Source organism: Diadema antillarum, unplaced genomic scaffold, assembly GCF_040938485.1.
Source record: "Diadema antillarum isolate AM-2024a unplaced genomic scaffold, OU_Dant_1.0 seq00001204_RagTag, whole genome shotgun sequence".
Classification (NCBI taxonomy): Eukaryota; Metazoa; Echinodermata; class Echinoidea; order Diadematoida; family Diadematidae; genus Diadema; species Diadema antillarum.
In genome coordinates this window covers 457,614-472,599 of record NW_027271997.1, presented here as the reverse complement: position 1 = coordinate 472,599, position 14,986 = coordinate 457,614, and the positions used below count along the sequence as shown (strand labels likewise).

At 41.4% G+C, this 14,986-nt stretch overlaps 1 protein-coding gene across 1 annotated transcript in view; it reads right to left on the bottom strand.

Moving 5' to 3' along the window:
• The window catches only part of LOC139744697 (homeotic protein female sterile-like), a 55,992-nt gene extending 44,879 nt beyond the window's left edge, over positions 1 to 11,113 (bottom strand). The window contains exons 1-2 of the mRNA XM_071655120.1: positions 10,979 to 11,113; positions 6,762 to 6,897 (exon numbers count right to left, since the gene is read on the bottom strand). Of these exons, the coding sequence (XP_071511221.1) occupies positions 6,762 to 6,776 (15 nt within the window). The 5' untranslated portion in view covers positions 6,777 to 6,897; positions 10,979 to 11,113. The remainder of the gene's footprint in view (positions 1 to 6,761; positions 6,898 to 10,978) is intronic.
• Positions 11,114 to 14,986: the final 3,873 nt, after the last annotated feature.

Below are 14,986 nucleotides of genomic sequence, written 5' to 3'. Positions count from 1 at the left end.
ATTTAAAACCTTTACATGACCAGCCCGTAACAATACCTAACCCTACCAATTCTGTTCATACAGTGTAGCCTGCTATCTGCACCTGTCAGGTTTGTGAATGAGAAAATTGAGGGTGAGGAATCCCCCAAAAGAAACCCCTGAAGCCCATATGGGGCAAACAGAGGTGAACTCAAAGCTACGATAGGAAGGTTTGTGGCAGCGAATAGTGTGGCAAGCAGCATGGAGAAATATCATCATGGAACTTGGTATTAAAGGAGGTGAATGAGGGCACCATCAGGGGGATGAAGGACATTATGTATCTCAAGAAACTGAAGTCATTTCTTGATGATGTGCACTATTAACTCCTACAGGAGGACAGGAATGACCTCTTTTCCTTGGGCAGGAGTAGGATGAAAAGGTCAAGCAGTTCATCCAAGTTGTACAGAAGAGTGAAGGCTGCATTACACTGTGTAGCTCCAAGCTTGTCCTTGCTGGAGCTAACGGATTGCTGAAGTCTGCCAAACGGAAACCACCCATCCTGGCTGAACACGGGATTTCAATCATCATTGACAAAATGTGGATACACACCATGTTTTACAGATGCTCTAAAAGAAAGGAAACTGCGGGTATCAAACATCGCAAAGATGACATGGATGACAGATCAGGCCGATTCCGCGGGAGGATTATGGATACAAGATGTAGGAAGGAGAGTACAGAAGTTTGATGTGCCACACATCCTCGTGATAAATAGGGATCAAACAGCTGTAGGCATTGTTCTAGGGTCTTATCGAATGATGCACCCAAAGGGAGAGAAGCAAGTAATGACAAGAGGCGATAAACTGCACTTCTGGCTTATGCTCTGGATGGCAACTTCCTTCCATGACAATTCATCAACCAAGACAAGGCTGAGCAGAGGCATCTAACATTGCCTCCAATGACGACTAGGACATCGCCCAGACTGAGTCTCATTAGAGCACCTCAGTCAGCATGACCCAGTACACATGGACACCATCACATGCTTTTGCGTCAAGAAGACCTATGGAAAACTCTACACACCCGCAGAACAAAACCGCTGCTCATTTTCAATGTGTACCAAGACAATCAAACCAAGGACTTTTGTGACTAACAAGTGGCATGGGCTTCATATCTTCATCCCGCTACATTGAGAGACTTCCTTCAGCCCTTTAACACCACAGTGATCAAAATGTACAAAACGGAAATGCAAGCCCAATTCAGTCAGTGGTATTCCCTAAAGGTGGCTGATGGGGAAAAGGCAGGGCTCACAATTAACGTGATTGTCATGGACATCGACCTTCATACATCGGTAATCAAGCCCATCCATACCACTTGGATGATAAGAGTCCATAAGAACATCCGCCATCAGCCAGAAATCATCAATGAAAAGTTTCAAGAGACAGGATTCTCAAAGCTATGGCAGATGCAAGCCTTAACACCATCCAAGACATGGATGACAGCAATGCAGAGAAGTATTGGCAGGACCAGCATTGAAAATAATAATAAACTCACAGACTTCTTCTACTAGAGTACAGCTAACGTCTCTTAATCTTGCTTCAATTGTTGAGATTGGATTTCTACCAATTGGATTTTTCTATGCATTGATTCTATGGTCTCAATGTTGGAGACTTTTTTCCCCCTGTGACAGGCTTTTCAATTCAACTTACTAAATTTTGGCAAAAGATTGGTTACTGTCTTGGATTTTAATCTTGAACTTTGAACTTGAAATTGGAGGACTGCCCAAGGCAAAGCCAGAGAGACGTGTGAAAATATTGCAGAGATCACGGACAGTGTGCTGACTTGATGTATTTTCTTCAAATTTGACCAGCAAGAAAGTAAACTGAAATTTTATTTTCATCCCTTACAGGGCTTTTGTTTCACATGAGCCTTGCTTGTGCAAATTGTTCAGGATGTAAATTTAAACATGGCAATGCAATTGCTAAACAAAACTCTTTGATTGAATCATCATCTTCAAACTTTTAGAAAGTTATAATACTGTTAAACCTGCCCAAATCTTCCACAAAAATCAAAATGTCCAATGAGCTTTGATTATGGAAAATAATGATTTCATCATACACTGTATGTAGAATTTTATGTCAATGATTCATTTCAATTTTCCTACAAAATTGTTTTTTTTTTTTTTTTAAATACCATTTAAATCGATGTAATGAGCAAGTGCTAAATGTATTACACACAGGAGTCATACACATGAAACTGTTCTTGTCGATCTTGCTCTCCGCCAAGCTCAATTCACTTGGGTTCCATCAGTGTGTATGAGTGATATACCGATGAAAATCTGCTTTGTGTGTACGGGCACCATGTGCATTACCATGTGTGTGATTTTTCACTTCCACTAGTCTTGTAGGCACATGTAGTATCCCAACTATCATGCCTTTGTAATGTTTCACACGTTAAAGGGAGGGTACCGTTTTGGTTCAGGTACAGGATTCAGATTTGAACTTTAGAGATAATTGGAAATCACTTATGAAATACTAAAGATCATACAATTCTTAAGAGGAATTCAAAGTTTATTTGATGAAATCTGTTTTGAAATGGACAAGACATATCCAAGAACAAAATAAAACACAGCGACGCTAATAGAAGGTGGATCTCACCTTTGATTACGATTTCTTGACTTTTCCGTACAAGTTAAAGTTGTTAATATTGGATTAGACCTTTATGACCGTGAATGAACAACACATGAAAATGTCCAACAAGTTGTAATTAAAGGGATGGTACAGTTTTTGGTTTGGACGGGGCGGCAGGTTTCCAACTTTTTTATGTGTGTGTTTGTGAGATAATGACAAACCTCTTATCAAATATGAAAGAACATGTAATTCTTAGAGGAATTCACAGTTTATTTGATGAAAATCGGTCTTCAAATGGCTGAGATATTAAAAAAAAGGCGATCCTAATAAAATGTAACAGGCCTTGACTTTTATTAGGATCTCTCTGTTTTACCTTGTTTTTGAATCTCAGTCACTTCAAAACCAATTTTCATCAAATAAACTTTTGATTCCCCATAGAATTATATGCTCTTCAACATTTCATAGAGTGATTTTGAAATTATGATCTCGCAAAATGTTAAAAGCTGAATCCTCACCTCAACCAGTACTGCAACTCATAATAAAAAGCATTTATCATGTAGAAAACATGAGGTTGCCACAAACAATGTGACATACATTACATTACATAGATTGACAAATTCACATAACACTACCAATACTTTGCAGTATACATGTAATCTCTCAGCTTCCTCTGAATCAAAATCACCATGGATTAATTGTCCTTTCACTTTTTCTTATAGAGCGTAGTGTAATGGATGCCGGTTGAACAGCTCTGCTAAGATCGGAACTTTGGAAGATTTAGAATGATTTTAGGACATGATTTAACCCTATCTGTGTCACGGGCCGATCTAATCGGCCCAGAGCCTGCCATATAAATGCTTCAGCCAATTTTATCGGCCCTATTTTGATTGACAGATTACTTCAAAAGCTATGACACTACCACTCTATAAACTCATTTGTGATTGGCTAACAGTGTAAGGAAACGATATCCAGTGTGAAAAAAGCTTCCCCACCTTCAACCAATCAGGAAAGCCTTCTCAAAGTCCAAGAAATTGTGGTGGCCCCGCCCATGTTTACTAGCATTCAGACTGTAATGTATTGTGTACAGTTTTGCTATACGTTTCTTGTGTGGAGAACTTGCACGAATCTGTATATGTGGGACTGTAATAGAGATCGCCGTGTGCGATGAAAAGATCGTACACATGGGTCAATTTTCATCTATTTTATCTACAATTGTAAGTCAAAATAGTAAAATAGGAAGTGAAAACACCCAGGATAGGGATTTCAACATCTTTACATTCTGTGAAGGGGTATAGTTCCAGTAATATCGGCCTCATAAATGATCTGTAGAATAGATGAACACTGCACATTCAGTGCAGCAGTTGTAACTGTTTACTCAGCACTAACAGCTGTGCAATGGGTCTCTAGTTAGCCGGGGCCAGTGGGGCAGGTGTAAGGAGCAATAGGGTTACAGTAGCCTCCTGCTGGCCGCCTGAAGCTGTAAGTCTTGATGTTGGTGTATGTTTGACTGTTTATTATTATTACATAGGAAACCATCATTATGCGAAACTTCAGTTCAATGCAGGTTTATCATAAAGAAAATGACTGCTGTGATAGTTGATTCTGTTTCAATGAGGAGAGTGCAGAAAGTCGTAGACTACCATATGATCACCTGGAATGGACACTCCGAAGTCTGAATATTTTCAACAACAATTTTTATCCTTAGATTATCTTATCATTATGGCAATATCATAGGACTAGATTAATCTAAATTTAAAATAATAAGCACAATTCAATCTGTATTTTCAGCTTGACAAGATACAAACACGCTTTATCTACTTTCAGGCCAACATCATTCACAAAATCAGAAATTACACAAAATGTGTGAAATCTAGGTTGTAATTGCCACAGACTTTTGTTCATAAACTGAAAAGTACTGATGCTATTGATTAAAAAAAAAAACATCATCTGAAAGCTGAAGAAATTCTCTACAATATCTGTGAGACCTTTTTGTGATGCAAGAGCATGTTGTGTGAAGAAATGAGGTGGTAACATGAAGAACTAAGTCTGCAATGATAATTATGTGACATAAGAGGGCGTCCTATTTAAATTTAAGAGCGCCCTCACTCGGATTATTATGTAATATGAAAGTTTAGACCATAAGCTTTTAAATGATGTATAACACGACACATACAATAATGTCAATATCAGAAATGGCCATCAACAATCTTGTGTCTGTGCACTGCAAAATGTCTGAGCAGTCTGGCTACGGCATATGTGACAGAAATGGGGTTAAACATCAGTTGATATATGCATATGAACATTACAATACACAGTAGCTGAGTATGAACATGTGTTCTCTCAACTAGCTACAACTACCTGTATGCCCTTCACTTCCTTTAGCCAAGTACAACAGCATTGTAATACTAGTAGTTTATACATAAGGTGGTGAGAACACAAGGATACACCAGATAGACCAGGTACACCTACATGTATCTATCCTATTTCACTTTATTTTCATCTATTTGTTGTGACATGTACTGAAAATCCTACCATTCATGAGGCTTGTTATCCAGCTCATTCCTGTGACTTGGGAAAACATTTAATGTACAGGCATAGAATTTCTTCCCTAAAAACTTGTGAATAAATCTGTTAAACAAGAGACCCGCGGGTCTAGCGCTCACCTGAGTATCGCAAGTTCACCTTTCACGCAGTCACTAACCTAAATTATTCACAGCTCTACCAAAATTTGACCAGGCATTCTCAAGTAGAAGATGAAAATGTACAATAAAGGCCCAATTTTTTTTAAGATTCCTTAATTTGGGGGGATTGGGGCCCCCTGGGGCCCTCTGGGTGGGGCATGGTGCCCATTTTGATAAATTGAGATCCTGACCCCCTAGGGATGCTACCTGCCAAGTTTGACAAAAATCCATCATGAGGTTTTCAGGAAGAAGATGAAAATGTACAATTCAGGCCCCCATTTGGACCCTTCCAACCACCCCCCCCCCCCTACCCAAGAGGGGCACCCCTGGATCTCCTATGAACAAACTTGAAACTACAGTCATTAATGTACTCACTCATAGTATTATCTCAGGTCTATAACTTCTGATTCTAGAGAAGATTTATAAAGATTCCTTCATTTGGGGGGTTTGGGACCCCTGGGGGCCCCCTGGGTGGGGCATGGTGCCCATTTTAACAAATTGAGATCCTAACCCCCTAGGGATGCTACCTGCCAAGTTTGGTGAAAATGGGTCATGGGGTTCTCAAGAAGACGATAAAAATGTACAATTTAGGCCCCATTAGGACCCCTCCTCACCCCCTCCCCTGGGTCCCAAGGGGGGCACCCCTGATTCTGCCATGAACAAACTTGAAACTACAGTCATCAATGTACTAACTCATAGTATTAACTAAGCACTATCACTTCTGGTTCTAGAGAAGAAGATTTTGCAGAATCCTTAATTTTGGGGGGCTTGGGCCCCCTGAGGGCCCCCTGGGTGGGGCATGGTGCCCATTTTAACAAATTGAGTTCCTAACCCCCTAGGGATGCTACCTGCCAAGTTTGGTGAAAATGGGTCATGGGGTTCTCAAGAAGAAGATGAAAATGTACAATTTAGGCCCCATTAGAACCCTTCCCCACCCCCCTCCCCTGGGTCCCAAGGGGGGGGGGGGCACCCCTGATTCTGCCATGAACAAACTTGAAACTACAGTCATCAATGTACTAACTCATAGTATTAACTTAGCTCTATCACTTCTGGTTCTAGAGAAGAAGATTTTTACAGATTCCTTAATTTTGGGAGGTTTGGGCCCCCCTGGGGGCCCCCTGGGTGGGGCATGGTGCCCATTTTAACAAATTGAGTTCCTAACCCCCTAGGGATGCTACCTGCCAAGTTTGATGAAAATCGGTCTTGGGGTTTTCAAGAAGAAGATGAAAATGTAAAAAGTTTACGCACGACGCACGACGGACGACGCACGACGGACGACGGACGACGGACGACGGACGACGCACGACGGACGCCGGACGAAGGACGATCGCAATAGCTCACTTGAGCCTTTGGCTCAGGTGAGCTAAAAACAAACAAACAACACTTACCAAAGACTGTCAACCTCAAGAAAAAAACCAAAAAAAACTGAATACTTGTAAAATCATGTCAAAGATAACAAAAGAACATTCATCATAGAGCCAAACAAATATGTACTCACAGAATCGGTTTTCATGGCGGAGCTATGAGCTTCCTATTGGAGCATCAAATTTGCTGACACCAATAACGATGGCAAGGTTGCAGGTCACAACCTGCGTCACGACGAAGCCAGTTCTGCACTTTGTTTGTAGCTCTACCTGCAAATGAAGAAAAGGCCAAGTGAAAATATTTAAATGTCAAACCATCTATTCCTAACAATGTAGTACAAACATGAAGTCATAATGATAATTATTATGAGTGTAGTTTTCTACTACTCTAGGACATCATAATCACAAACTTTCACATTGGCATCTATTGTTCTAAACATATAATGTACAAGACTTTTGCAATGCAAGTGAGCTAGTAAAGCAAGTCGCCCATAATTTGACTGTAACATTGTCCAAAATTTGACCGCCTGCTCACTAGATCTACATATCTGTGCAGTGTCAAATTTTGGTACGTGAGATCGAACCTACTGTATGTATACTGTAGGTGCAGGTTTTTGCATCCAGCCACACGTGTGTGGTAGCAGCCATGGCCCAAGCTGGAGGATACAGCCACACACATTTATAAATAATACACACAGAGAAGTTGGATACCGCTGTGCCGTATTGGAATCACTGGGGCCTGCCCAGTAACACGCAATAAACGAACACATTACATACCACACCACCATCTCCCCAAATCAAAGTGATGAATATAACCTAATTTTACTTTCTAAGTTCTACACAACTTTATTTTGCTACAATTTGTTTTTATTCCATTCTCATTGTGTCATTTGATGAGATGGATCTAAACTCAGTAGAAAACTAGAGAGCACTCTTGAGAGCGCAGACCTCCGCCAAGCAGCTAATTTCAACCAATGTTCTTGTTCTTCCATAGAGATCAGTGATTTCCAACAATACGCAAGCATGCTGAAAATCGCCCGATTTCCCAATATACAACCCTCAGCTGGGCGGCGCGCATCGCTATAGCAGAAACTAGAGCACGCACTTTAGTGCACGTACGAAAACCTCAAAAATGCGCAGCTTGAACTCCAAGGTTCATTGACTCTACCGGCCAAAATATCGAAAATCCTTCATAAAATCCATAAAAATTTCCAGATCACTACCAAAATTTAATCATCTGTTCTTGTGTCATTTACAACTTTTCCTGCAAGTTTCATTCCAATCCGTTAACAACTTTTTGAGTTATTTTACAAACAAACAAACGGTATAATGAAAACATAACCTCCTCCCTTGGCAGAGGTAATTACAGCTGATTGGGGGACTCTTAATTGTCGAGGATCAATCGCAATGCCGGGATGGAGTCAACACTACACATAAATGCAAGGATGAGCATTTATTACTGGTATTGCAACTATCGAAGAGCGTGCATATGCCAAGTACTTGTACTATGTACGAGTATGTACAGCATGTGTACTGCACAGGGGTCACAAGTTAGCGCTGTCATCAAGCCACTGCTGCGGTATGAAGCTGTGAGCCGGCGCAGCTGGCTGGCTGCCTGTTGATTGTGGAATTACAATGCACAAAACCCCCCGAGGCCTTTGGTTGCAAAGTAAGATCTTCTTCGAGAAACCTGTAAAAATCACCTACAATGTAGATCACTAGAGGTCTACTAGTTAAAACTGATGACCATTTGTGACAAGATTGGAAGAAGCAAAGAAAAAAGATGAGAATAAATTTGAAACCACCTAACGAAAATAAAGTCATCCAGAAGAAAGAAAGAAAAAAGGCGATTTCCATCGTAGTACATTGCATTGCACTTGTGTGTGGCTGTAATCTGTATCCAGTGACTCGGGCAATAATGGCTACTGTACTGTACATGTATGTATAAAGGGTACCACGTATCGGCAGGGTACCTTAACATCGGCAGCCTGCATATCATAAATACCTCTAGACCCTAGCTGTTAGCGTATAGAACAAAATAGTACGCGTGGCCATGGGATTAAGCGCCATAAGCTATGAAAATAATAATAATGAAGACACAAAAAACAAACTCATAAACAAACTAACAAACTCTAGTTACATTGACTTGCGAATGCGACGCATGACTGTGAAATTCACATGTATTTATTAGTTATTACCCATGGAGGAAAGGGGTGCCGATGTCAAGGTAGGCCCAAGTACCTTCTAAAGTTTTAAAGCTGCGCAAAGAAAATGCATCGCACACACTCTAATGCACTTGTCAATGTAATGACTCACCCCACTACCCCCGGACATGGGTGCGTCATTTCCTTGTTTGGTCTGTCAAATTTGTGACCCAGGTGTGCATCAATTTACCAGTTATGTCCGTCAAATTTTTGACCAAGGGGTGCGTCAAAATCCCATCATTGTCGGTCAAATTTTTGACCGAGGGGTGCGTCATGGTACGTCACTTGGCTATGGAAAATAACACGCATTATTCTGAACCGAGGGGTGCGTCATGGTACGTCACTTGGCTATGGAAAACTGCACGCATTTTGCCGGTTGGACTTGCCGGTCGGACTTGCCGATCGCCGACACGCTGTACTGCGCCGCCATTTTCCGACACCAGCTGTTGCTGCTCGCGGGAATGCCGTGGCGTGGTGTGTACCTGCAGTGTAAGTAGCAGGTAAGTCGAGTGGTGCGTGCGTGACTAGACTCGCTACGCTGTGCAATTCGCAAGTGAGCAGCGTAAACTACATCGCGCATCGTCCATGTGTACCAGACTAGCAATGGCCGCGCACATACGGCGCATCTGCAGACAAGTCATGTATGGATTGCATGCACATAGTACATACATAAAATCGTAGCAGCAGAGTGATGTACTGTGAATGACGGTACAGTGCTTACAGGGCCAGGGTGAGGGAAACTTGCCGAAACTTTTACAAATTGTGTTTACGAACCGAAAGAAAATGAAATTGCTTGAACAAAACGTATGCAAAAATCGTTTCAGTATTTACGGGGGTGCGTCAAATGTACCGAGGATGTCCGTCAAAAAAGTGACCGAGGTGTTCGTCAAAAACCCCGTGTTGTCCGTCAAAAAAGTGACTGTGGTGTTCATCAAAAACCCCGTGTGGTCCATCAAAAAGTGACTGTGAGGGTGCGTCAAATACCCTGTGTGGTCAGTCAAAAAATGACCATGACGCACCCATGTCCGGGGGTAGTGGGGTGCGTCATTACATTGACAAGTGCATAAAGTAAAATGGCGTTATTTCTCTACGGAGATTCAGAACATGAGAATCAACAAGACAGTCACGATATTCCAAACTGCAGTATTTATTGCATATTTGAGGCAAACCTTAGGCGAATTTGTTTTTCTACTTTTGGAATGAACAAGCTGCAGATCTTTCAATAGGGCGACAACAGGTGCCACTGCTAGGTGGTATCCTCAATCATCATACAACCACACACGCAGGTGTGGCCTGCGCCTGGCTGGTAACGATACACACGTCTACCGATGTGTAACACTACAGTAACACCCAATTCAAAGTAAAAAATTTCACTGAAACTGCAGGAGAGCCCCACAGTAGCCAGGTCTGTTTTCAAAGACTTTAAGATAGAATAAATTAAACGTTGTTGCATATTGTCAGACCTCTCATTATTAAAACATTGCATTGTCACTTATTCTATCTTCACAATACATTACCACATGTGCAATGCCAGAGTTAATACGAATTCCCAAGTTCTTCAGGTGGTCAGGCTGTCACAAAGTCAGCATGTAGAGGTTCTCTAGATATTCTAATAACTGTAGGTAACCAGGAACAACCTAATTTCAGCTTCACACTGAAGTAGATCTAACGTTAGACGGGGCAGGTCATGAACGTAAGGCAGGGTTGTACAGCGGCTACACTGGTTTAGCGTGTCTTGGCGTGGCAATGGCCACGGGTCTACGTCTGTGTGTGATGATGTATAGTGCGCCAACGGCCGTTCACAATATACGGCGAGAAAAAGCTATGCGCTATTGTCTCCTGACTTGACCCAATAACGAAGTTATCCTTCTTTATCACAATAAATACGATCGACACAGTACACCTAATTATTGTCTAACATTCATAGAATACTCTGAGAAATGTAGGTAACCTAAATATGTATCCAATCGGAATACTTTCGTGATTTTTCTCTCGGAATCAGAACGCCTCGCACAGATTCCGTTATCATGTACGCGAGACTACATGGCTACGACAGTCATAGACATGGTCCGACATTATTCTGGTGTTATATTTCATTACTTTTACATATATTTCGAGGACAAAAGGCAAAAATATTAGCTTTATACCCTCAAGAAGAAATCTGCACTTGCTGCTGACAGCCCTGCAGCGCCGGATGGCTCTTGGTGTCCATTCCACAGTCAAGATTCAAATTCACACCACCGAGCTTTCCGAGCGACAGCAATGGCGGATCAGCAGAAAATTCATTCTTTTAGACAGACAAACGGCAATCACTATTGGTTAACGTTGGTCACATGACATTTTTCTCCCGCTTCCCTGTTTAGTTTTATGCTAACAATTTGCTTTAAAATGTTGGCTTTAAACCAGTATTTATTCTTATACTTTCATACTCAGACTCTCAGAATGTCATCAAGATTGAGCTGAAGATTTTGGATGAGGATAAAATATCCAAAAGACGATGGAAATCGGCAGTGGAAAATGAACAAGTTCGTCTACACTGCCGACAAGCAGCAGTATAGCAGCTCACGCGCCTCGCAAGGGGCAAGCCAGCCGGCGATAGTTGATGCAATATGCGACGCTTTGGCAGTAATACTAGTAGCTGAGAGTTGATTGGTTGATTGCAACCACGGCCGTTCGTCGGGCCGCGTTTTTTTTTAAGACGGCACAGATTGGGGCATGGCGCGTGTTAAACCTATGGGAAAAACGTTGGGTTAGGGTTTTTGGTTATGGTTATGGTTAGGGTTAGGGTTAGGGTTGGGGTTAGGGTTAGGGTTAGGGTTAGGGTTAGGGTTTGATGGTTAGGGTTAGGATTAGGATTAGGGTTAGGTTTAGGGATAGGGTCCCCGATAAATTTTTAGTTTCCCCAATCTGTGCCGTCTAAAAAAAACACGCCGTCGGGCCATAGTAGTATTCCTGTGCTTGCTGAATACTGCCATGATTCTCTCTCTCTCTCTCTCTTTTTCTTTCTCCTGTCTCCTTCCCATGTTGTTGCTCTTTATCATTTACTCTCCCTTTTACTCATTGCTAACAAAATCAACAAGCCAGAATCATTGTACATAGGCCTACTTATATATGGATGCCTCACTAAATGAAGATAAAATGCAGATAGTTGTATCAATAGGTAGGCGTATAAGGACATCGGTCATAATCGTCTATAATACTCGAAATGTTTCAATCTGACAATACATGTATATGTATTATGATCATATGTATTTATCTTGTTTCATTTATTTTCATTACATGAATCTAGCCCGTTGCCCAGCTGCCTTTCTATTTCCGACAAACGGCAATGGAACAGGCCGCCAAAACTTTTCATCATCATTATAATGCTCTTGAACTTATTGGGGCGTTAAAAAGTACTTCCCCGAGTCACTTCAGGGAAATGCAAATTTATAGTCCTGTAATCTGATAGTGCATGCTCACTCATGGGCATTTGCACATGGGCAGCTGAGTACAATGTAGTAGAATCGACAGGGACCAACCCGGGCCCCCAATACATGTACCTATACCAGTACATGTATTCGAAGGCCTCTCGAATCCGCGCTGCAGTTCGTCGGTTGTCCTCCAAACTATACAAAAAGGATATTTTTGACGGTTTTTAGTCTCACCTCCCTGGTTTATTGCAGAATTTGAAAGGGTTACCGGATGATAAAATACAAGCCTATTTGATTACTGATGCACTCTTTTAGGCCTATAGAATTAAGACACTGATGTGCATAATAGCGGGGCCGCGGAACGGGGGGGGGGGGGGGGTCTGCAGTTCCAACTGAACGCATTTTTTTTTCAAGTATTCACTTCCAATCATGTAATACAAGAAACATCAATTCAAGCTTTGCTTTGGTACTGTGCAAACATAAAATGATAATTCATTTAAAGGTAAATGAAATAATGATACATTTTTAAGTTTCAATATAGGCCTAACAAAAAATGGCAAAGTTTCAGGACCTACAGCAATTACCGAAGAAAAAAATGGAAGTATACACACACACACACATACGCACGCACACACATACACACACACACACACACACACACACACACACACACACACCAGATGCCGCCGAATGTTTTTCGGGGGGTGCAGGGGGGGGGGGGGAGGCGTCCAACGGCCTCCTCATCCCCCACCCCCACCCCACCCCCCCCCCCCCCCGCGGTTCTACACAATACATGTACACTCGCTAAAGGCCTATACAAGCAATGAAAAATTTGGGGGAATAAAAAAATAATAATTTGAAAATCAAATAAACCCATGACTATCCCGGAGTTCTTCCCGTCGATTGAGAATTACTGGCCCCAAGGGGGGGGGGGGGGGGACCATTAACCCTTCACCCCACCCCACCGTATCGGCCGACTGGGCCTTATAGTTGGACCAAGGAGGTTCTCTCATACCTCCTTGGTTGGACGATGCAGTGAAACTATAGCGTTGAATCGACGCCATCTTCCTTCAGATACACGATCTGACCGTTGTTTTGTCATGCTGCCGTAACTTTCTTATTTGTCCACACTACAATTCCTTATTTGGTTGGCGAGCCAGTCATTAATTTGAACTCGTTATGCACTTTCTCTGCAACTTGTACCGCGACAAGTGACAAAGTCGCATATTTAATGTCACACCACGACTCACAAGAAAAATCTAAGTATTCATAATTACTGCACGAAATCTTGCAGTGTGCCAGTATCGCTTATCACGTCGCGTATCTCTAATTTCGGTAAATTTTCGGTGAATATCAGATAAAATGCCGGTGATATTGATTTTGGCAGTACATTACTTCAGATGTAATATTTTTATAGCCGGTTCAAATTTTGAATTTTGATTAAGAGTCTAAAATTTAAGAAAGAGTGCTCATGTCGGTAACTGATTACATATTACTTTTTTTTTTCTAATGGGACGATCCGTTACGTTATCATCAAAATGTGGATAGTTGCCCTTCTGGTATCATCCCAATTTTTTCATGTGCGACTGCATGTTTAATTTAATTATACACTCTGACTGTCAGGCCCGCAACTAGGAAAGTTCAGCCCAGGGGAATTAGAAAAAGTGGACCAAAACTTAACAACTTTTGCATCGATTGTCCGATTTTCCTCAAACTTCCACTGATATGTTCTATTAATGTTGCTACTCTCACTCAATCCACATTGCTCTTTGGGTTTTAGTTTCCTTTACTATATTTGTTTTTGTTTACCATTTTCTTATTTGTTGAAATGTTTGAATATGTATATGCATGTAAATATATGATATCTTTTCATTTTTGAAGCGCCATGAGCACTGAAAAGTGGACCTGTGCGCTATACAAGTAGCCACTATTATTATTATCATTATTATTACTAGTAATTTTGTCTACTACCCTCTCGCCGTAGAGGGCAGCATGCTCATTTTCGGCGCGAATAAGGATACTCGGAGGGGAAAAGGGTCTCTTTGTATACATAGGCCTCACCAACGATCACTGACCACTCTTAAACAGCTCTTTGGTATTTATATAAATGTTAATTGTTCTCTTATCCGAGAAGAGAGAGAGAGAAAAAAAAAACCATTGCGTGTATATAAGATGTGTGTGTGTGTGCGTGTGTGTGTGTGTGTGTGTGTGTGTGTGTGTGTTGGGGAGGGGGGTCCCCGAAGTGAAACATTCATTTTTTCATTTTCATTTCATTTGTTTTCACTTAAAGGAGATGGCTAGTAACTGATCAGTGGGAATCAGTGGGAATGCTGGAGGATGATTGTTCCAATCCTTGTGGGATTCATTTAAGAGTGCATTATATATCTATTGTTGTGTGAAAATTATTTGCTTCAGAATGGTCTCATATTCAAGTAATGTGCAGTTTAATGTTTCCAGGTTAGCGTGCCTGGTCAGTGACGGGGCATTAATCTGCACATTACTTGAATATGAGACCATTCTGAAGCAAATAATTTTCACACTACAGTAGATATATAACGTACTCTTAAATGAATCCCACAAGGATTGGAACAATCATCCCTCAGCATTCCCACTGATTCCCACTGATCGGTTACTAGCCATCCCCTTTAATAAAACATGCGTATACATCAAAATGTGCCAATGGTATGACAAGACAGTATAACATGACAATGTGACAAAAAGCAAACGAACAAACAACCAAAC